The 22,673-nt window shown below is 47.2% G+C and overlaps 1 protein-coding gene across 5 annotated transcripts in view; it reads left to right on the forward strand.

Annotated features, from left to right (window-relative positions):
* Positions 1-272: 272 nt before the first annotated feature.
* The window catches only part of LOC147010421 (dual specificity tyrosine-phosphorylation-regulated kinase 1A-like), a 55,240-nt gene continuing 32,839 nt past the window's right edge, over positions 273-22,673 (forward strand). The window contains exons 1-2 of one of the 5 annotated variants that reach the window (XM_085859608.1): positions 273-1,216; positions 11,438-12,004. In XM_085859608.1, the coding sequence (XP_085715734.1) occupies positions 11,854-12,004 (151 nt within the window). In that variant the 5' untranslated portion in view covers positions 273-1,216; positions 11,438-11,853. Of the gene's footprint in view, positions 1,217-6,375; positions 6,397-10,306; positions 11,079-11,437; positions 12,005-22,673 lie in introns of those variants that run through there. The other 4 variants (XM_085859609.1, XM_085859607.1, XM_085859611.1 and 1 more) reach the window with 4 other exon arrangements.

A 22,673-nucleotide genomic window follows, 5' to 3' on the forward strand; every position in this document is an offset into this window, starting at 1 on the left:
GGTCCTTCCCTCGGATCAAATACACGAGAACTTGTGCACTGAGACTGTGACGTCACAGGCACGTGTGATTCCATCGTTTGTCCACCAAGTTGGTTACCTGGCGGGGTTTGTGACGTGCACGCTTTAATATTGATCGGGTGTTGTGTACAAAGCAAGCCGACTGATCGAGTGCAGATAAGACATCGGCGTTTACTTCGATTAAAAATCCATTTCCAATTAACCATCGGTGGGGGTGAGGGTGAGGGTGAGGGTGAGACGGTGAGGTGAGGGTGAGGAGTTCATGAGACGATTCTCGTGTGGAGTGAGGAGATTCCTCTCGATGTTGTTCGCCTTCCAAGTCGCGTTGGCATTTTTCACGTCACCGGACGATGAAAAGCTTCGTTTACTCGATTCTATGACGGAAATGCTTGTCGGCCTCGTCTCCTCAGCCTGTTCGGGCGCGTACAAGTCGCAGGACCCTTAACGTACGCGCCGCACAAAGTTCCGTACACCAACTCGATCCCGTTGTCAGAGGGACGAGATTGTAGCGAATGATGCAGGTCGAGAAAGCCGCTCCTCAGACTTTTCAACGAGCAGGCCGTAAGGATCAGGAAGAAGAAGAAGAAGAAGAAGAGGAAGAGGAAAAAGAAGAAGAAGAAGAAGCGTGCCGCCATTTTGTGCGCGTGGCTGCTTCCCGCCCGTCGGCGCGTGCGTCGCGTCCGTTACTTTTTTTCAAATTTTTAAATTTTAGTAATTAAAAAAAAAAAAAAACTAAATCGTCGGCGAAGAAAAAGTGCTTTTATTTTTGATTTCCTCTCGCTCGGCGTTCGTGCGCTCGCTGCCGAGGCGTGAGGCGCTCGCTTGGAGTTTGTTTCTTTCTCTCAGCGTCGCCGGTCGAGGCGCCATTTCACGAACCGGGAAACCAAGCGACGCCATCGAGCGTTCGATTGCATTAATTAGCGTCAAATTAATTATAACCGCCGTTATTACAGCTATGCCGCGATTTCACGAGGAATTTTAGTCCTGCTTTTCGCTTTTGCGTTTACTTCGGGCACGTTCGTTGTCGTTCGTCGTTCCGCCGCTGACGTGCGCACGGTTTTCCCGCCTCGTCGGGCCCGCCCGGCGGCATCGAAACGACACAGAGGAAGCGGCGGGAAGAGCGGCAGCGATCGCCGCCGGGGTGCCGGCGGGGCACCACGGTCTCGGACACTCTCCGGACTCTGCGACAGGACCTCAGGTACGAGCCGCCGTGCCCGCCGTGCCGTCTCGGTGCCCGTTTCCATGGCTGTGGGTCGTTCTCCCCGCCTTTTACCTGTTACTGTTTTGTTTACGTCGCCGTTTCCCTTCCGCTCGCAGCGCTCTCACGTGGAGCGGCTCTTCATGCTCGGCTCGCCGTGCTGGTACACGGCTCTCCGCTGTGCCCGACGTGCTCCTCATGTTCTCTTGCGAGCATGTTCGGGGGGGGGGGGATGTCCCATTAAAATTGGACGCCGTGTGGTCATTTCCTTGGTAACGGTTCGTAACCCGAACATGGTCCCCTTTGTCAGGGTCACACCGGATTGTGCGTCCGACACGTGACTGGTCCTCAGGAGGAGGAGGAGGACTATGTGCTCCTTTTGTGAAGACTCGAACCTGTTGGTCGTTTGCCGTAGAGGGACCTTTTTTTTACCCTCTTCCCGTCCTCAAAGACCCTTTTTTTTTTAACCCCGCAGGGTCTTGGTCAAATAAAGACCGCTTTGAGAACGGCCGATGTGGTCTCCCGGCCGTGCACGAGATACGTCCCACGCGTGCACCCACAACGGTCCAGTTTCCGAGTTGACCCGGTCGACGTGGTCCCGGCGATGGTGCCACGTGCTCGTGTTTTCAAACGGCGTGTGCTTCGCCCTGTGAGAGGGAGTTCCGGAAGACTCTTTGGAACGTGTCCCATGGCTTCCCGCGCGCCATGTTGTTGTTTTGAGTTTGTTTGTTTTTTGTCTGTAACGGACCGGTGAACTATTCTTCATTTTTAATGATCTGAATGACAGCCTCATAATGGTGGATTACACCGGGTTTTGCTTTTACTTTACAACGTCCATGTTGGTGTTTGGTAACAACGAAGTGTTTTTGTTTTTGTTTTTGTTTTTGTTCATTGGATTTTGAAGTTTATTTCTGGTCACGAACGTTTGTACCACATGTGGTGATGCTTTGGTCTTGGGGTTGTACCACATGGTGTTGGGTTTAGGTTTTGGGGTTGTACCACATGTGGTGATTTTTTTTTTTTTTTTTTTTTTTTTTTTTTTTTTTTTTTTTTTTTGTATACCTTGGTCGAGGCTCGTATGAGAGCTAACACACAACTCACAGCAAGGAGGCATGAGACAAGAGGGGCGGGAGTGGAGGGGACAAATCATTGGGGAACAGACACAGGTGAACTGTGGAAGGGAGAGGGATGGGGATGGGACGGGGAACATGGCGAGGAGAAGATGGACATTACAGGGACTTTCAGGAAGGAAAGCAGGAGAATTGAAGGAAGTGTGCTTGGGTGGATTATCGGGGTAGAAAAGATCGAGGATTTGGATGGGGGAAGATAAGAGGTGGGGGTGAACAGCTTTCTTGAAAGCCTGGAGAGAAGAATGGGAAAGAATAGAGTGAGGAAGGTTATTCCAAAGGCGGGAAAAAGAGGAATGAAAGAGTGAAGATGAGCAGTGATTCGTGATTTTGGTAGTTTTACCAGAAGGGGGTTGTTGGCGGACCTTGAGCGCCCTGTGGAAATGTGGTTGGGACAAATCGCAGAGAGAGCAGGGGGGCAAGGCTGGAGAAGGAGCTCGGTAGAAGACAGAAAGACCACCGACCAACCTGCGGTGATTGAGTGAGAGGCCCAAAGACTCAGCTTCATTGCGGGAGATGCCAATGATCTTAAAGCCCTGGTTTCGACAGCGTGAAGTCGAGAAAGGTGGGAGGCAGGAGCACCAGCCCAGAGGGGAGAGCAGTACTCCATCAGGCTACGGACAAAAAGCTTTGTAAGTGGTCAGGAGCTCAAGAGGGCCGAGGGAAGGACTTTGCACGACGGAGGATTCCCAGTCGGCGACTGGCTTTTGAGGCAAGGTTGGAAATGTGACTTTCCCAGGAAAGGTCATGGCAGATAGTGAGACCCAGAAGCTTGAAAGAAAAGACTTCTTCCAGAGGATTGTTGAGAGACTGGATGCCGGGGTTTTCTAAACGGTCCTTTCGAAGAGACATAGTGAGAGTGTGAGATTTGTCTGGATTGAAAGACATGTTCCACGTGTTGGACCAGTTTGTGATTTTATCCAGATCTGCAGTGAGCGAAGAAGCTGCTGCTTGCCGGTCTGAGGGATGACAGATGGTACGGCAGAGGGTGGAGTCATCGGCAAAGAGAAATAGAGGATTTTCCAGAGAGTCCGAGAGATCATTGATGAAAACCAGAAAAAGAACAGGGCCCAGAACGCTACCTTGAGGAACTCCAGCCTGCACAGGAAGAGGGGATGAAAGAACTCCATTTAGGGCCACACGTTGACTGCGACAGGAGAGGAAGTCTGCGAGCCATGAGTGGAGATGGCCTTGAATACCATGGGAAGAGAGTTTGGTGAGTAGGGCAGGGTGCCAGACTGTGTCAAAAGCACGTGATATGTCCAGGGATACGGCTCGGATTTCCTGTCTGGCATTGAGGACCTCCATCCATTGATGGGAGAGCAGTAGCAGCATATCTAGGGTAGAGTGACCTGGTCTGAAACCAAATTGATGATTGGAAATCAAGCCATTGGAGAAGAGGAAGGATTTCATGTCTGAAGCGATGATGGATTCCATAACCTTGCTGATGATTGGGAGAAGGCTGATTGGTCTATAGTTACAGGGATCTGTTTTTGCACCTTTTTTATGCAGGGCAGTGATGTTAGCAGATTTCCAAGCAGATGGCAGATGACCTTGGGAAAATGAGAGGGTGAATAGAACAGAGAGAGGGTGAGCAAGAGCAGAAGAGCAGGCTTTGAGGACACGTGGGCTGATGCCGTCTGGACCGGGTGCAGAATCTGACTCGAGGTTTGAAAGCAAGCTCTCCACCTTGTCAGGAGAAAAGGATACAGAGTCCAGGGACAGTTGGGTGCGACTGGGTAAAGTGGGTAGAGATAGTGATGGGTTTAGGACACAAGATTTAGCTGCAAACACCGAGTTTAGACATTCAGCTTTATCACGTGTGGAATCAGCAGTGCGGCCATTTGAGGTAAGGGAGGGATGGAGGGGGAACATACACCAGAAACAGATTTGATTAAACGCCACCAGGATTTTGAGGAGGGAGAGAGGTTTGAGAGTTCAGACTTGAGATGAGAAAGATGTTGTTTTCTGGCTCTCCTGAGGGTAGATACACACTTGTTCCGAGCTTTGTGGAAAGAACTGAGATTGCCCTCAGTTGGGTTTGCTTTCCATGAGGCAAAGGCAAGTTGTTTCAGGACAACTGCCTCGCCACAAGCTTCAGTAAACCAAGGGCGGGAGGAAGGGTAAGACAACTGAACACGAGAGGGGATAAATCTGTGCATGAGGGAGAGCAAGTTTCTTTGAAAGAATTCCCAGGATGAGTTGATGTTTGAGAAAGTAGTGATAGGAGACCAGTCTGTAAGTTTGATGGCTGCTCGGAGACCCTGCCAGTCGGCTTGAGTGAAATGCCAGACTCGACGGTGGTGAGGTGGTTCTCTGATAACAGCCAGAGAGATGTCCACTTTAACAAGGACGTGGTCAGAAGAACCAATTGGAGCAAAGGAAGAGCAGCAGATATTGTCAGGTGATGCTTTGGTCTTGGGGTTGTACCACATGGTGTTAGGTTTATGTCTCGGGGTTGTACCACATGGGGTTAGGTTTAGGTCTTTGGTGTTGTACCATATAGGGTTAGGTTTAGGTCTTGGGGTTTTACCACATGGAGGTTAGGTTTAGGTCTTGGGGTTGTACCACATGTTGTTGGGTTTAGGTCTTGGGGTTGTACCACATGGGGTTAGGTTTAGGTCTCGGGGTTGCACCACATGGGGTTAGGTTTAGGTCTTGGGGTTTTACCACATGGGGTTAGGTTTAGGTCTCGGGGTTGTACCACATGGGGTTAGGTTTAGGTCTTGGGGTTGTACCACATGGGGTTAGGTTTAGGTCTTGGGGTTGTACCACATGGGGTTAGATTTAGGTCTTGGGGTTGTACCACGTGGTGATGCTTTGGTCTTGGGGTTTGTACCACATGGTGTTGGGTTTTGGTTTTGGGGTTGTACCACATGGTGTTGGGTTTAGGTTTTGGGGTTGTACCACATGTGGTGATGCTTTGGTATTGGGATTGTACCACATGGTGTTGGGTTTAGGTTTTGGGGTTGTACCACATGTGGTGATGCTTTGGTCTTGGGGTTGTACCACATGGTGTTGGGTTTAGGTTTTGGCGTTGTACCACATGTGATTAGGTTTAGGTCTGGGGGTTGTACCACATGGGGTTAGGTTTAGGTCTCGGGGTTGTACCACATGGGGTTAGGTTTAGGTCTCGGGGTTGTACCACATGGGGTTAGGTTTAGGTCTCGGGGTTGTACCACAGGGGGTTAGGTTTAGGTCTTGGGGTTGTACCACAGGGGGTTAGGTTTAGGTCTCGGAGTTGTAGCACATGTTGTTGGGTTTAGGTCTTGGGGTTTTACCACATGGGGTTAGGTTTAGGTCTCGGGGTTGTACCACATGGGGTTCGGTTTAGGTCTCGGGGTTGTAGCACATGTTTGGTTTAGGTCTTGGGGTTGTACCACATGGGGTTGGGTTTTAAGGTTCCGTGGTTGTACTCTTTTTGTGCGGATGTAACCAACCACTTTGAGAGCTGCTGGTTTGATGGCTTTTCCTTTGTTATTCAAGGTATTGATGGCATCCGGTGCAGGTGTAACAAGCTTACGTATGTACGGTACCTAAACTTGATCCAAATGCAGCGACCTGACGGATCTGTCTGTGATTCAGTTCTGATCCACATTTTCTTTATTTACCGATGTTTGATATTTGCGAGAATATCCATCACCTTGCCCAGGTGTGTTGTTGTGTTTACACTTCTTCTTTGCTCCTGTCATGCCAGCTTGAATGTTTGTTTCTATCCAGTGTCCTGGCAACTTGGCCTGTGAGTGTTTCTGTTCAGAAGCCCTGGTTTATAATATGGGGAACCCTGTTTTAAATCCCATGTTCAATGTGATTGTCTGTCTATTTTTGGTACTGTTGTCCTTGTAATTTGTGTTTCGGAACACTGGTGTCTACTTCCATGTGACTTGTGTACAAGCTCCAATCCGAGCTTTAGATTCATGTTTAAAATGATTTTTAAACTCATTAGTCTGGCACCTGTCCACCTGGCTTCGCATCATGTGCCGCACGTAGGTCGAACCTGTCATTCGGAACCTGGTGTCCATTGCCTTGGTGATGCAGTTCATCAATCCATGGGTTTGTATTGGTATTTCATTCGGAACGTGTGTGTATATTGAAGATCTGAGTATTGCTTTGAGAAGAGTTTGAGTGATGGAGGAGTTTGTGCTTTGTGATTGATCTTCAGAAATTTGTCTGGAAACGTGGAAAGATACACGTCGACGCGTGGTGGGTTTAGGAAGGGAAGACCCCCACATTGTAGTGACAAAACCAGGTGTGATCATGCGGTGGTAGTCTGACCTGCTGGAGAGGTTCATATTTCCAGCGGTGAGTCTCATGGACCCACGGTTGCAGTTAGTTGGTGTCCGTGCGCTCACCTGCTGATCCCTGGACAGGTTCACTGACCATGCGAAACTTGATAGCTTGCGTGTGCTTCGTGATCTACCATGGTCTTTCTTTCTGGGCTAGGTCATCGACTCGGTTCAAGAAGCATGTAATGTGGATCTCCAGCTGATCCTCCTGGAATGTGGTTCAAGTTCTGGACAACTTTGTCCTTAAAAAAAAAAAAAAAAAAAAACTTTCACTGTTGCGCAAATATGACGTTCCACCACTGAAGTTGCATGATCTAAAGTGGATTTCCCTTCTGCAGTCATTGTTGGTGATTATGAGGAGAACTTGCTCAGCTCCAGGTTTTAATCCGTGCTTCCCACCGGTCTTGCTGCTGGTTCGTCGCCATTGTGACATGCGGGTTTTACGTGACGTACGTGTTTAGATGTGAGACGTGCGCCTTTGGCGAGTTCACCAAGAGGCCTCCAGTGGTCAAACGTGGGTGTCTCGATGTGTGTGGGAAGGTTCAACAGCAGGTCTCCTCGTCTGAGCTTTACCATCCTCCTGATCTGATACACCTCCTGATCGGATGCACCTCCTGTGTGCTTCCGAACAACAGTACTCTCCCTCCATTCTACCTGACTCCGAACTCGTTTTGCTCACTTTAATTTTTGTTAATTTATTTGGAGCAGCCTGTGCCTGCTTGGCTGTATCATTTTCTGGGAGCACGGCTGTGCCACTGATTCAATGCCCCCTGTTGCCAGCGCGCTGGTACTCATCATGCTGACCTCGGAAGGATGACAGGCTGAGTCAACCCGCTTGGTGTTAATTCATTAGTACGACGGGCTTCACCTCAAGACCCGAGGATCTTTCGCCGGCTACCTTGACCGTTAAGCCCAACACCAGACTCGTTTTGCTCATTGTTCCCTCGTGATGCCTCAAACTACTGTGCAATTCATTCTCTCACCTGGGTCTCATTCTTATGAACTGTTTTAATTCATCCTCTTTCTTCATTCCAATTCCTCACCGACTGTTTACTTCTATCATTCCCATTTCCTGTTTAATTTAATTGATCGTGTCACCTCATCCCCGACCCTACTCTCACCTCATCTCCATCCCTACCGATTGTTTAATTCATTCTCTTCCCACAACCCCAACCTCACTCGTTTGATTCGATCTGACCTCACCCCATGTCCACCACCCTCACCTTCTCTCCTCTTCTTCTTCTTCATTCCTTGTGCTACACACCCACCTTTTTCCTGAAAAGTTCTCTTCCTCGTTCCCTCCTTCATCCCCATAATAATACACACTACATTTTCACGGTTTCCACCGTTCCGTCAGTTGTTTGATTTTCCTGCCCTCCGCGTCATATGATTGCTTCCTTCATTTCTTCACGGCAATCACCCATTAAATCGCTAATTCAGACAATGTCGATTTTAAAAGGACAAAAAACCCCCACACGAGGCTCCAGCATGGATTGGGCTGCGATGTCGCTATCGGGATACAGCACAGTCTGCTCAATCCAAACGTCCTTTCTTTCCTCCGCATTTTTCTCTTCCTTCATTATTTTTTTCTTTTTTTTTTTTTTACACCTCCCGCTTCCTTCCTTTGTCTTTTTTTTCTTTTACTACTTCTTTACTTGCTTCATTGCCGTCTTGTTTCGTTTCATCGAATCTATTTTCTTTCCCTCTCTATGTCCCCTCTCCTCACCCCTCCCCCTCCCTCTTCCCTTCTTCACAACCGGCTACAACTGGCCGCGGGATGACGCAGCGGCGTTGGAATGTGCTGTTGCCATTGCCTTCCGTGTTACCGAGAGCGCACTGCGCTCCTATTGGTCGCTTGCGCGCGGCAACAGCCCATTCCGGAGGTTTTCAGTCTTGCGATTGGACAGGCCTGCCCGCTGACGGCGTCGTCTTTTGCGCGTTTCCATTGGCTGGAACGCCGGCGCGGTGACGAAGCACGCTTCTCTGTGGTTGCGTTCCTATTGGAGGATTTTTTTTTTTTTGCCCTGACGTCATGATGCCTTGCCCCAGCATTCGGCGCAACGATCCAGGACGGGAGTGGAGGTGTCTCGCCCGCATAGCAACAGTGACGCGATTGGTCAAACGATCGTAGTGACGTCATTGCTTCGGTTTTGATTGGCTAATCCGATGAAGCGTTGTTGCTAGGCTTATTTTGCTTCTGGCTCGTCTCCGCGATGCGCTGTCTCCTAGTTACATCCATTTATCCAATTGGACGCCAAATATATAATATATACACATACACAGGTCTTGTCGAGTTAAATATCCCTTAATTATGAGATCTAACGGTGTGTGTTAATCTCACTGAGTGGATTTCTGACAGGAATGAAGCTCGTGGTGTCTGTTCAGCGCAGTGGTTGATCACAGTCAGGGTGATGCAGGAAACGGTCCTGTCCCTTCAGGGTCTCGTTACGTGCGCGTCTCCTTGTGTTTGTTGTATCTGTTTTCACACCTCTGTCCATTCGATTCTTAGCCAGCGGTTACATATACTCGCACCTCACACAATGTCGTGTAAACGACCATTGGCGGCGTGTCACGTGGTGTGAGCACCTTGCAGATATTTATTGTTGTTGTCGTCAAGGCGAACCACAGTTGGTGACCCGTCACATTGTGCACTCACACTGACGCTGCCGTCACACTCATTGCCAAAGCGTCTGCTCCAGCAGCTCCAGTCAGACTTCATTTTTGTGACGTCATGCCTCGTCTTGCCTTTTCCCCTTCTCAGGCTGTCACCTTCACCTTCACCCTCGGCCTGCCCTTTGAGGTTGCAGGTGCGAGTCTGGCCATTTGGCGGGGGAGACATTGCTCTGGTTTAAATATAAATCGGCTGCCAGGACGGTGCCATCACAAAGGTCCGCCTGGTGCCTGGCCGTGCTCCGGCAGAAATAGCCCGGCGGGCGCCTCGGGGCCAGAAGCGGCTGTCACTGCGCTATAAATGGAGCGGGACGGGTGTTCTGGACACCCCCACTCGATCCGTGGCCTAAACGCACCCTTCCCGACATGGTCCTCCCTCCCAGTGCACCGCCGCACTCGCACCTGTGTCTTGCTTGCCATATGCAGTTGATGGACTGAAAAATGGTCATTTTCTCAATTCATTGGTCGAACATCCCGTTAGGGACCCTAACTCGTTGGGGAAGTGGATGCCATGAACACCGACGGCATGTGTCTCATGGGTGGGAGGACGACCTCGAATTGTGATTCACTCGATGTGCTGTGGTCGGGTGACTGGAAGGACAATCACGTTTGATTAAAGCCACCACACCAAAGGGACACGTGTTGAGGATTCATGAGTTCCTCCGAGAACGTTAACTTTAGGTTTCTCACAAACTCGTGTGTGTGTGTGTGTGTGTGTGTGTGTGTGTGTGTGTGTGTGTGTGTGTGTGTGTGTGTGTGTGTGTGTGTGTGTGTGTGTGTGTGTGTGTCTCACTGTGTTTCTGTATGTCTGTCATATCTCTCTCGCTCTCTCGCTCTCTCGCTCTCTCGCTCTCTCGCTCTCTCGCTCTCTCGCTCTCTCGCTCTCTCGCTCTCTCGCTCTCTCGCTCTCGCTCTCGCTCTCTCTGACTGTCTCTCTCCTCCAACCACACACTCCCCACCCCCTTCGCCCTCCTCCACATTCTATTTTTAGTTTCCTCAATTAAACTCCAAAGGGCTTTGCCAGACTGATGTATTTCTCAACTCTTATGACTGCTTTCCTGTATGCCAAGCGGGGGTGCAAGGTTATAAAAGTAACGGCTACCCGGATGCTTGCAAGTACGAGTTTGCAGAAACCGGTCTGCCATTGTGTGAGACCCAATGTGTTCAAGAAGTCAGAGCGATCCAAACCTGACGATGGCTGCAGTTTGGCCTCGTGCCAAGTTTGGGTGTCTTGTTTGTTGTTTTTTTTTATTTTTATTTTTTGGAAGGAAGGTCAACTTGATTGTGCACCGTCATGGTGGAGAGAGATGTGTGAGATTTATGAACTCAGACCGTGCACTGAAACACCAGCCGTGGCGTGCACCAACGCGAATGAAACGAAACGTGCGCATGCACGTCCACACACGTTTCTACATAGGGCTCGGTGTTGTACACATGCGTTTCCATGTACGGGTCCATACTGTACACACGTGTTTCCAAGTGCAGGTTTGAGTCTTATTCGTCCAAGTTGTACACCGGTCTACGTGAGTAGAGAGGCCGCAAGAGAAGGGAGAGGCGAAGGGGTGGGGTTTGAAAGGGGTGTGGCATGCTATCCTATCTGTGCTCTGTCGTTGACTCAGTCGCCTCTACTGAATGTAGTTTATTTTATTTTTCCACAGTCGCTGCCGGCTAATCCATACCTTTTCTGAGGAGTGTAATACTAGTTTGCTGTTTGTATTTTAGAACCAGCCAAAAAAATAATAGAGGTTCAGTGCCCTTTCCTTCCTTCTGGCTTGCAAGGTAGTCTGGGAGTTGTCTCGTTGTCTGCTCTTCTCTCTCTCTCGCTCCTCTCTCTCTCTCGCTCCTCTCTCTCGCTCCTCTCTCTCGCTCCTCTCTCTCGCTCCTCTCTCTCGCTCCTCTCTCTCGCTCCTCTCTCTCGCTCCTCTCTCTCGCTCCTCTCTCTCGCTCCTCTCTCTCTCTCTCTCTCTCTCGCTCCTCTCTCTCTCTCTCTCGCTCCTCTCTGTCTCTCTCTCGCTCCTCTCTGTCTCTGTCTCTGTCTCGCTCCTCTCTCTCTCTCTCTCTCTCTCTCTCTCTCCCCCCTCTCCTCTCCTGCACTCATACATTCTCCCTCTCTCTGTCCTCTTTCCATTCGCCGACAGTGCACCTGGAGTGTTGCAACGCAGCTCTTTATCCAGAGGTCATCGCTGGGGTCCATCCGCGGTGGCTTCCTTTCTCCCGCACCCGGCGTTCGAGCCTGCGGTGGTGCCCCGTGGGGCCTTGATGATGAGCCGTGCCTCCTTTCCTGGTTCCAGCTGATCGTGTAGCACCGAAGGTTGGCTGACTATCTCCTGGGATTCTGGTTGCCGTGAATCTTTGGAACCTGGAGTCTTGACGATGTGGAGATAAACGCATCAGTTATTGGATTACAATTTTCCAGGCTCACTTCTCCAAGCTGTTTTTACATTTTGGGAAATTTGGTGGAACTACAACGCTGCTTGGTGTTCCTGAATTGATTCCGCCTCTGACCTGCACCACACCGCTGGTTTGTTCTTGCTCGTCTCTCGCTGTTGCCTCCATGGTTATTACTTGCAGCTTGCCCTCACCGACTCAGCCACAACGGCCCCTGCTATCAGGGCTTGCGCTCGGCTGGCACGGGACAGAAGGGCCGGTAGCCTGCAGCGTGGCCCCTCCGCCTGGGAGCAGGCACCGAGGAGCCGCATTGGATGGTGGGTGGTTGGGCATGGGCATCGTTATGCATGCATGTGTGCTGTTGTGATTCAATAACCACTTGACTTGAGTGGTGAGGTAATTTTTTTCGTTCGGTTGAACCCCCACCATGAACTGATGACCCTTGAGGCCTGTCATTGATTTAAGTATTGGTAGCATGTTGGAGATTGGACAAGTTGCCCAGCGGTACTCTGGAAGTTGTTCTCACCCTCACCCTTTCTTGCACTGCCCATTTGCGTACTGTCTAATTCCACCAATCAAATTGGTTGATCCTCATCAAAGTTCTTTGAAGCCGCTTCTCACCATATTGTTGTTGTCCGTTATCCAGTGATGAAGACGAGATCTCACTGCTGATTTCAAAGTGCAGATACAGTATGTGCCCTAAAGGTTTGAGGCACGATTGCAGAAGTTTATCATTTGTAAAACTCGCTGTCTTTGTATGGGTGTATGAATTTCAGTGGTGGTCTGGTGATTACCTTTCTTGACACAGGGTATGAGAAGGCCAAGTTCAAACACTGCGCTCACAACCTGCAATCCTGGCGCTGTGATTCCCTCTGACAAAAATCCATGTTTTGTGGTTTTATTTCTCTCTATATTGTTGTTTGTTATTTCTGTCTTTATTTTCTTTGCACCGGCGATGTCGACATTGCCCACCCGATCGTTATCCTATCGTCTGGAGTTCTGTTAACTCGTACGAATCTGGTTTGTACTTGTAGTGATCGATAATCGTGGGAGAGCTGTTAGGGTTAACGTACTGACAACGGGGCACCGCAGAGCAGACACACACACACGAGGTGCCTGCGAATCGATGAGAATGGCCGGGGTGCTGACTGTATTCCATGTGGATAGCTTTTGGACATTTTGGTGTGTGCAAGAGGGAGAATTTGCAGTCCATTCCCCATTTCCTGCCTTGGCACTGTACTTACGCACATCAGAAAGATTTTGACACGAGGATTGTACACATGAGGTGTATACGCTCGAAACATCACCCCCGGCATCTGTTGCTTAACGAGATGCCAAAGCTAGAAATGCTGGCGGCACGAGCTCCGATTTTATAACCTTGGTCTTCTTGTGGTTGCTTTGGACAAATGTTCCGAGGAAGGTAGTTCAAAGATTGTGTAGGCTTTGAGGGGAAGGTGGGTACATTTCGGACGTCGTGATGATGAAATGGATTTGAGGACATTGCTCCTGTACATCTTCCAGAATGTCTGAACATGGATCTGTTTATCGAGCGGTGATTTTTAACTGGCTTTCAAATACTAACGTACTGTGTTTTGGTTCATGTGAGGCAGTATTGAAGCGTTTTCCTTGGCAGGTGTACAATGGCTAACAGCAATTTGCATGGTTTGTTGGTATCCGACGACTCGTTTCCTTTAAAGGTGTCACGATGGAATTATCTCCTGTATATATGTAATATTTGAAACTCTTGAACCACAGTCACTCACTCACTCGGTTCTCAAAGGAGAAGTGAATTCTTGCAGTAATTTTTTCTATAAGGCTCACTTGGCTGTGCCTGGATGGAGTTGAGGGTTGTGGAGTCGGGAGTAGCGGCTGAAACCCGAATCCTATCCATGTTCCTCCTGATGACTCCAATGCAGTATTTGGTCTTCCGTTTGATCACTGACTCACTGATGCATATGTAGAAAGTTGAAATTTTGCATAATGATGCTACTCTAAAGGCAATATCTCAGGAAAATTCACAAAACCATTGGAAAATGTCCATAAACGAAAATATCCACAAACTGGAAGGGCACTCGGTAGAGCGCACTCCTCTGCCACGCAATGCCTGATCCACAAGAACATATCTGGCACAATACATTTTGAGATATCGTGCTATATATTGGTTTCGCACTATCTCTCGATGGTGAAGAATCACTTTAAAAATTCTAGGATCCAGATCCGGATCTTCACCAAAATCTAATCTGTTCGTCCTTGTCACACACCGAACCTGCCCACAAAATTTCATCTAAATCCGTCCACAACTTTTTGAGACATCCTGCTTGCAGACAAACTTTGGTGAATACATAATCGCCATCCACCTTCGGTGGCGGAGGGAACAAAAGATGGCCGGTGCAGAATCACTTTGCTCATGGGGAGTCACGTGGCCCAAGACAATGGAGCGTACAATCTAAGTGGTTGCTAGGAAACATTTATCATGCACCTTTTCGGCCTCTTATTTTATGTTTGCCCTATTTACGTTCAAAATTACTGGATATGTAAACCTTTTAAAGTAATGAGCCCATTCTAATCACTAATTCTTGATTTTACTTCAGTTATTTAGCTGCTTTCAGAATGCAACCACAATCCACTTCATCAAAATATGAAAAGCTTTCTCAACAATCCACATCATCAAATAAATGTATCTTACACTTATTATGTATGCACATAGGATGCACACGAGTAGTTGCTTGTGGTCTCCCTCTCCCTCTCCCTCTCCGTCTCCATCTCCGTCTCCGTCTCTGTCTCTGTCTCATATCTTCACCTTCAGTGATTTGCTGCTGTGGACCATTTGCCAATAGACACCTTCACCTGACTTTATTGAAATAATATATATGTATAATACTGAGTGAGTGTTTGACATCAATGAAGTGTTTAATACTCTCGTTTTTCCGAAACCAACTCAGGAAAATCCTCTTTATCTCTTTGATGACTCTACCCTCTGGAGTACCATGTGTCATCCCTCAGATCAGCAAGCGGCAGCCTCTTCACTTTCTGCAGATCTGAAAAAAAATCACAAGCTGGTCCAACACGTGGAACATGTCTTTCAATCCTGACAAATCTCACACTCTCACTATGTCTCTCTAAAAGGACCGTCCAGTACCCCCCCCCCCCATCTACCTTCTCAGCAATCTTCTTGAAGAAGTCCTTTCATTCAAGCTTCTGGGTCTCACTATTTGCCATGATCTTTCCTGGTAAAGCCACATTTCCAACCTGGCCTCCAAAGTCAGTCGCCGACTGGAAATCCTCCGTCGTGCATAGTCCTTCCTTGGCACACCTGAGCGCCAGCTAACCACATACAAAGCTTTCGTCCACAGCCTGGTGGAGTACTGCTCTCCCCTCTGGGCTGGTGCTCCTGCCTCCCACCTTTCTTGGCTTCATGCTGTGGAAACCAAGGTATTTAGGATCATTGTTATCTCCCACGGTGAGGCTGAGTCTTTGGGCCTCTCACTCTCTCACCGCAGGCAGGTCGGTGGTCTTTGTCTTCTACCGTCTCCTCTCCAGTCTCACCCACCTGCTCTGTCTGAGATATATATTCCCCCCCTCTTCCCCCCATATTTCTGCAGGGCACTCAAGGTCATCCAGCAACACCCTCGAGTAAAACTACCAAAATCATAAATCACTGCTCACCTTTCACTCTCTCATTCCTCTTGTTTTTTCCCACCTTTGAAACAAACTCCCACACTCTTCAATCCCACTCTTCCCTCCAGATCTTCAAAACAGCTGTTCACCACCATCTCTTATCTTCCACCAGCAAAAACCACGATCTTTTCTACCCCCGTTAATCCCTCCCAAACCCACCTCCTTCAAATTCCCTGCCTTCCTTCCTGAAAGTCCCTGTCTTGTCCATCTTGTTTATCCTGTGTACCCTGCCCCATCCCTCTCCCTTCCACAGATCTCCTCATGTCTCTTCACTGTTTTGTCCTTCCCTCTCGCCCCTCTTTTCTCCTGCTCGCCTTGTTGTACGTTCTGTTTTTTAGCTCTAATACGAGCCTCGACATTGTATACCAAATAAAAATAGAAACAACACACAGACACGAGCTTTCCTTTTGTTCTAAAATGTGGCAACCATGGGAATGTCACAAAGTTACATTTTTTTTTTTCTTTTCTCATGTACATTTACATTCAGTGCCGACAGTTTGGTTGATTTGGTTAACTCAGTGTAACCGCTTGGTCTATCGGGATCTCACTGTGCTGTCGTGACATCTCGGCTGTGTTCCACTAAGCTGACATGTTTTGTATGGTCTTTACCATGTTGTGAACGAGAAAGTAGTATTTGTGATTTGGCTCATTAATGACTCAGCTGTGTTGTTTTTATCGGGAAGGTGATGTGTTTGGGTTTGTCTTTTAAATGTTAGTCCTTCCGGCTGCAGGTGACTTCTGCTTTGGCCATGTGTTGGGGGGTGACTGGCAAATGGCTGTCACTCTTCTGCCTGCACCCGCTCCCCCACGTTTCCCTCCCCAACTTGCTTTCTCTCTTCCATTGTTGATCTCCGACTTCCTTGTACATGTGCTTCTTCCACTTGATTTCCTTCCTCTTTTCCTTTTTGGTTCCGAATGCAATTCATCCAGTCTGTCATCCAGGGAGAACCAGCTAAACTGGTTGCCTATCATCGTCGAATCATCTTAATATTTTGCAGCATAATCTTGAACCATGACCGTCTCGGATTGCTGTGGCTTTTCCTCGAGATTTGACATTGCATAGGAGGGGGCATTGGAAAAGGGGTGGGCAGCTGCAGTCACTGGGGTGGGTGAAGCTTGGATGGATGAGATGGGCTGTGCAAGGCCTTGTGGCAGCAAACATGGGTGGGGTGGGTAATGTAGCCTATAACTTCGTGGGTGTCGCGATTTGGAATAGGAATGGGCCAAGACCCGTTTTTTTTTCTTTTTCTTTTCTGAAGCGATCAAAAAGCAATCCAGGCCCATGTGGCAGCATTACCAGTTGAACGGAGTTTGACAAAGTATTTTGAATATGGGATTTTCAAAATGACAGAAGGATGCTAGATGAGGGTGCGTGCGTGCGTGCGTGCGCGCGCGCTTACGATGATTCGGTCTGGCTTGCAGGAGGGCACTTTTTTTCCTCCTATTGCTAGTACCAAATCTGTGTAATTGAATCATATTTTGAATATAATATTCAGCATTTAGCTTCCGTAGATTCCCTCACAACTCCTGCAGGTCCTCCCACCCCCCCCCTCCGATCCCCGACATGATTAATAATAACTATCATCATTTTAAACTTACCCTGTACATACACAAGCCCCAGATATGTCCCTCCCGTCGGTGTTCAGCAGCATCTAATCCAGATAAACAGCCCATTCACTGGTGGTGATCCATCAGGGGTTTGTGTAGCACATGCCCTTCCACTCAGACCTTGTACCATCCCACATGGTAGGGAGCTTGTAGTACGAGCAGCAGCCCGTTTGTGAGTTGAAAAAGTGCTCCAAGTCGTTCGTTATGCAGAGGCACAGCCCTTTCTCTCGGGTACTCTTCCAAGTATTTTCAGCTTCATTTAGAAGCTTGATGAGCTATTTCAGGAAACGATCCTTATCTATGATATGCAGTATACTGTACTTTATGATGTCCTGAACGCCGCCGTCATATGAGGTTCGCGCACATGCGTGCTATGCATTCTGTGGCAGAATACATCATTTTGAAAGTCTTGTGTTAACAATCACATCTTGAGGGTTTGGAGGCATTACCTTTTGTTGTTTAGATGCAACCCCTTGCCCTCTCTCTCTCTCTGTCTCTCTGTCTCTCTGTCTCTCTGTCTCTCTGTCTCTCTGTCTCTCTGTCTCTCTGTCTCTCTGTCTCTCTGTCTCTCTGTCTCTCTGTCTCTCTGTCTGTGTCACACACACACACACACACACACACACACACCACATTTTTCATGATGGCATATGCTGTTGAGCTTTGTCTATTTATTCCAAAACATTCTAAATGTCATTTCATCCCACGATGATTTTGGAGTTTGTTCCAATCAACACGAGATACCTACCACCTGGCACTGTCCATGCGGTCTCTTGCCTTCCTGGTTTGACTGTGCATGTGTTCATAGATATGTGACTTGGTGTTCTGTGTAGAGATCTCTGTGCAGCATCATCTGCTTTACTTCCTTTGGGTAAATTCTAAAGTTCAGTGTAAATCAAAGGAAATGAAATAACTCGTTCTGTCGACTATTCTTGTGTTTACACTTTATCCGTCTTGATTAGCTCATGATTATGTTCTCCTTCTGGAGGGATTGAGATGAAGATTCCTGAACCACACTAGTTTTGGGGGGGGGGGCACCACGTTGAGCACATTCTCAGTCTGTTTTGCTTCCGATTCCGACTTTGCGCTCTTAAGTGTCACGGTGATCCCGTTGGAACTAAATGAGTCTTTGTTCTTGTATTCATAATGATTCAGCTTGGATTTCCTGACAATCCTGCTGAGCATCTCTCTGGGAGGGCAAACACAGGGACCGGTTTGTTGGAGCACCGCCTCTATTTCTTGAGGTCTTCTGTACCAATGTGGTCGAGTTGTGTGGTCTGTATCAATTTGTAGCCAATGTGGTTGAGTTGTGTCTGATCACTCGATGGCAAATGGCCAGCCTTGTTGGAATCTGACATAGATATTACCCGAATTAGGGGTGTGCGTGCTGAACTGTTCCTGCTTGTTTGGAGCTCCTTGTTCCGATGAGGTGGAAAGAGAGCTTGGAGAGGAATGGCTTGAGTGTTAATGCTGGAAAGAGAGGTAACTGTGTGTGGTAAGACTGCTGTCGAGAGGGTCAAAATTGTAGATGGAAGAGGTGAAGAGGTGAAACAAGTGAAAATTTCAAATAGTTTGGCGTATGTGCCCCCTAAAGATGACGTTTGTTTGAATTGCCACCCCTTCCTACCCCAAGTCCCTAATTCTTCACAATCCCAATGCCAAGTCCTCAATTCTCTCCCCACTTCCCAAAGCTTCAACCCTCTCTCTCCTGTCTCCCCCCCCCCCGCCCACACCCCAACTCTCTTTCCTCCCCTCCCCTTTTCGACCTGTTCTTCAAAGCAAAAGGGTATTCTTAAATCATTACATATTATTTCCCCATTACCTCATGAATATGGTGGGATATTTAACTCTCTTCCTATCTTATTATTATGCCGTTACCACTTCACGTACTCCTACCTCCTCATAACCTGCTATCCCAACTTCGACTAAGTTCTACCCATTCACAATCTCGGTAGCAGTGGCGAACAATTGTCCAAAGAGAGCAGTTGAGGAATGAGATTGATGCAAGTATCACAGGAAGGATCGGAGAGATTAGGTTGTGGTGGTTTGGACACGCGATGAAAAAGGATTAACAACCAATCAAGAAAGCATGGAATGAACCAATTAGAGGGAAAAGATCAACAGGAAAATGGAGATTGCATTGGAAGGATGTCGTGGAAAGAGATTTGAAGAACAAGGGATTGAGAGAAGAAGATAAAGAACACAGAGGAGAATGGAGAAGGCCGATCCGAGTAGCCGACCCCTAACTGTTGGGATCAAGGCACAAAGAAGAAGAAGAAATAAATAATTTTGCGGTTGTTCCAACGAGCACCTTTCATTTTCGCTTGTGATCCGTTTGCACACGCTGTGGCCGTTCGTTCGTTTTCTCTGATTTCCTCTTCGAAGCACCTGCTCGACTTCGCGACGCAGATTCATGCAGTGAACATCATTTGATTCCTCTTTCCACGTGATTGATCAAGCAAGCTCGTATCTCATCTGATCCTGATTTCCTTACTTGCTTTCTGCAGGTTTATGCCTCTTCGTTGGCCGTGAAAACTACGTGAATGGTCGCTCACGCGGTAACTTGGAAAAGCCAACGCAGCACTCCTGGTTGCAACCACTTCGAGTGCCTGTGAGGAAATGGAAGTGGCATTAGTTTTACGAGAGTAACAGAAGAACGCCGTGACGTCAATTCAGGGAGTCCCTAGCATGACGTCGTGCGACGGACAGTGTCGCGACATACATGGCTCGCATCCTTTTGCCATCATTGCGGTGCTTTTGGTCAAACGATGCACCCACCCTTTCGAGTGGCTGCTTGTTTCCACAGATTTGAATCTTTGTGACACGTGATTTGAATTTCATGGTTTTGATTTTCCTGCATCTGCCATGTCCTACCGGTTTTGTCTGACAAATTGAAAAAGCAAACAAAGCATTGCAAAAGCACATTCGTCTTTATTTCAGGATGTTCCTGTTGTCAGTGACGTGCAAATCCTGTTGGCACAGCAGTAATAATAGCGGAATCAAAGTTTTATGTTTTTAAAAGTATCAATACTGAACTCGAATTTCAATGCCAGTGTAACATTGGATGTTGGAGCAATTTTAAATGTTTTTATATTATATTGTAGGAACGCAGAGCCGAGTTTCCTTCACTTTGAGGTGAACAATGTTGCGTGTTCAATGGGTTTTAGTTGATTAATCCACAAAGGTAAATACATTTCTGGTAACGTTCGTGGTTCTTTGGAAGGAATATTTTCTTGCAGCATTTTAAGGTTGCTTTAATCGGGAAGCTGAAGATAAAGTTTCCTTGAGTACCGTTTATAAATTTGCATGCTAAATGGGGGGAAAAAATTTGTTCTGTTGCCATGCTTGCAGTTTAAAATGAAAACTCTTCTGCTTCCACGTTTAATTATCCCACTTTTTAAAAAAAATAGGACCGTGCGTCCTGAAGCCCACCTGGATCAGGAGCAACAGTCACTCAAATCCCTCGCAGACCCTCTCAGACCCATTCATTCTTTTTTGTAATGCCGTGAACAAACTTTGGTACAACACTGGTGATGAATGAAGGTTGTGGTCAAGTTTTTCATTGAAATTGTATGTGTAGTTGTGGAGAAAAGAGCAAACACCTATTTGGGAGGGACGGGGGTCAAACCCACCGCAGACCCCCCTTGAGCCAGATTTTTTTTTTTCTTTTTTTTTGTTTATGCCGTGAACAAACTTTGGTACATCACGATTGATGAAGGTTGTGGTCAGGTTTCATCAAAATCGTGTGTGTAGTTTCAGAGAAGGGAGCAAATACCATTTTGTCAGCTCAGGTCACATAGACCCCCTTTAATGAGCGCAGATTTTGATGCGGTCAATTCACCTTCGTTAGGCATCACGTGAAGCTTGTGGCCAAGTTTCCTCAAAATTGTGTTTGGTTCAATTGATGATTGAAGTGTTTATAGACTCACTGACTGACTGACCTACGGACACTGCTTAATCGCATAAGCTCACCAGACTAAAGTCCAGGTGAGCTTAAAAAAAAACAAACAAATGAAGAAGAAAAACTTGTGGGGGGGTGTATATTGTAATCTGCTTCGTCCGTCCATCACGCTATCTCGGTTGGGCAGAAATTCACCAAACTCGGTAGTTATAATCATCACATGGTAAGAAGGTGAAAGATTCGTCAGTCTTGCCCCTCTCCCCCCCCCCCCCGCAAGGGCGGGGTCAAAAGGTAAAATACCGAGTAATGCAATTCCAGGCACATTTTGAAATGAAACCTTGTACATGCAATCAACATTGGCAGACACACAAAATATGTAATGTTTTTGGGGGACTTGACCTCCGGTTCATTTCTCACGAGGTGGGGACTTAGGGTCACAGGGGTTGTAATGGGGTGGAAAAAAGTTTAACTCAAAATTTGATGTTGGGTCATTCCAGGTGGAACTTTTTGCCATCTTTCAACTTTGGTTGAGGTGGGAAGCGTGGTGATTCCTGATGGCATGCCATTGACTTCGCTCTAGTACCACGTCAGTAATTTAATATATAAACTTGTGATTTCATGTGAGTAATTTAATATAGTAACTCCTCTTATACATCTGGTACCGCATTAATAATTTAAAACAAGTGGTGCCAGGCACAACAAATCCCGCCCATTTAAGGCATAAAGTTATTTTGGGGATCAAATTTAAATTTGATACATCCTTTGATGTATCAAATTTGATACATGATACAATTTGATACAAATCTGAATGTTGATTATAAGGAATATTTTAGTCTTCGTTTGAAGTCAATTAAACCATTTTTGATGAAGTTATGAGCGAAAAAGATTTTGACCTTTTCGTGACCTGACCTTGACTTTTGACCGAATTGGACCCAAAAGCTAATGGGGTCGTCCGAGGTTCATTACCCACCTGTGGATACAATTTGACAGTGTTTGAGCCAGCCGTTTTCCCATAAAGTTGTATTTTCGTAACCATGTTTTAGTATTAATGGAAAATTTGTAATTTTGACTGATGGCCATGACCCCCAAAACTTCGGACCCTACCGATCTTCAGAAATATGCATTTTTCACTCTAGGAATGGGTAGGATTATAAGTGACAAATTGAATAAGGTTCACTATAAGCTTGGTTTGAAGTTAATCAGATCATTTTTGAAGAAGTTATGAGCGAAAAACGATTTTGATCTTTTCGTGACCTTGACCTTTGATCCAATTGGACCCAAAAGTTAATGGGGTCGTCCAAGGTTCATTGCCCACCTGTGGATTAAATTTGATTGTGTTTGCTAAAGCCGTTTTTTTCCGTAAAGTTGCTAACAGACAGACAGACAAACAAACCGGACGATTACAATATCCCGCTCCCTCCCTCCGGGAGGGGGCGGGATAATAAATATTCCTCTTGTAGCTCTGATACCATGTTGGTAATTTAAAATAAAAACGTGTGTGTGTGTGTGTGTGTGTGTGTGTGTGTGTGTCCATAACTCCAAAACCATGAAACCTAGCAGCCTGAAACTTTGCATGCATGAGAGGAGAGCTCCAAGGAAGTGCAAAAGTGAAAATTGGTTGTTTGGGTTCATTAAAACACCCTTTTTGAAGATAATTAGTGGCCTGATTTAATTATATCCTTTATCAGGCGCATCCTCAGACACCTTGCTCTCCCTTGATGGGGTTTTAATTCACCATATTTTTTTTTTTGGCCTCCTCGACAATGCCTTGACTTGGGACAGGCTGCAACGATTTCTTAACG

This window comes from Eptatretus burgeri, chromosome 16 (assembly GCF_056783735.1).
Source record: "Eptatretus burgeri isolate ZD-2024b chromosome 16, Ebu_testis_v1, whole genome shotgun sequence".
NCBI lineage: Eukaryota > Metazoa > Chordata > Myxini > Myxiniformes > Myxinidae > Eptatretus > Eptatretus burgeri.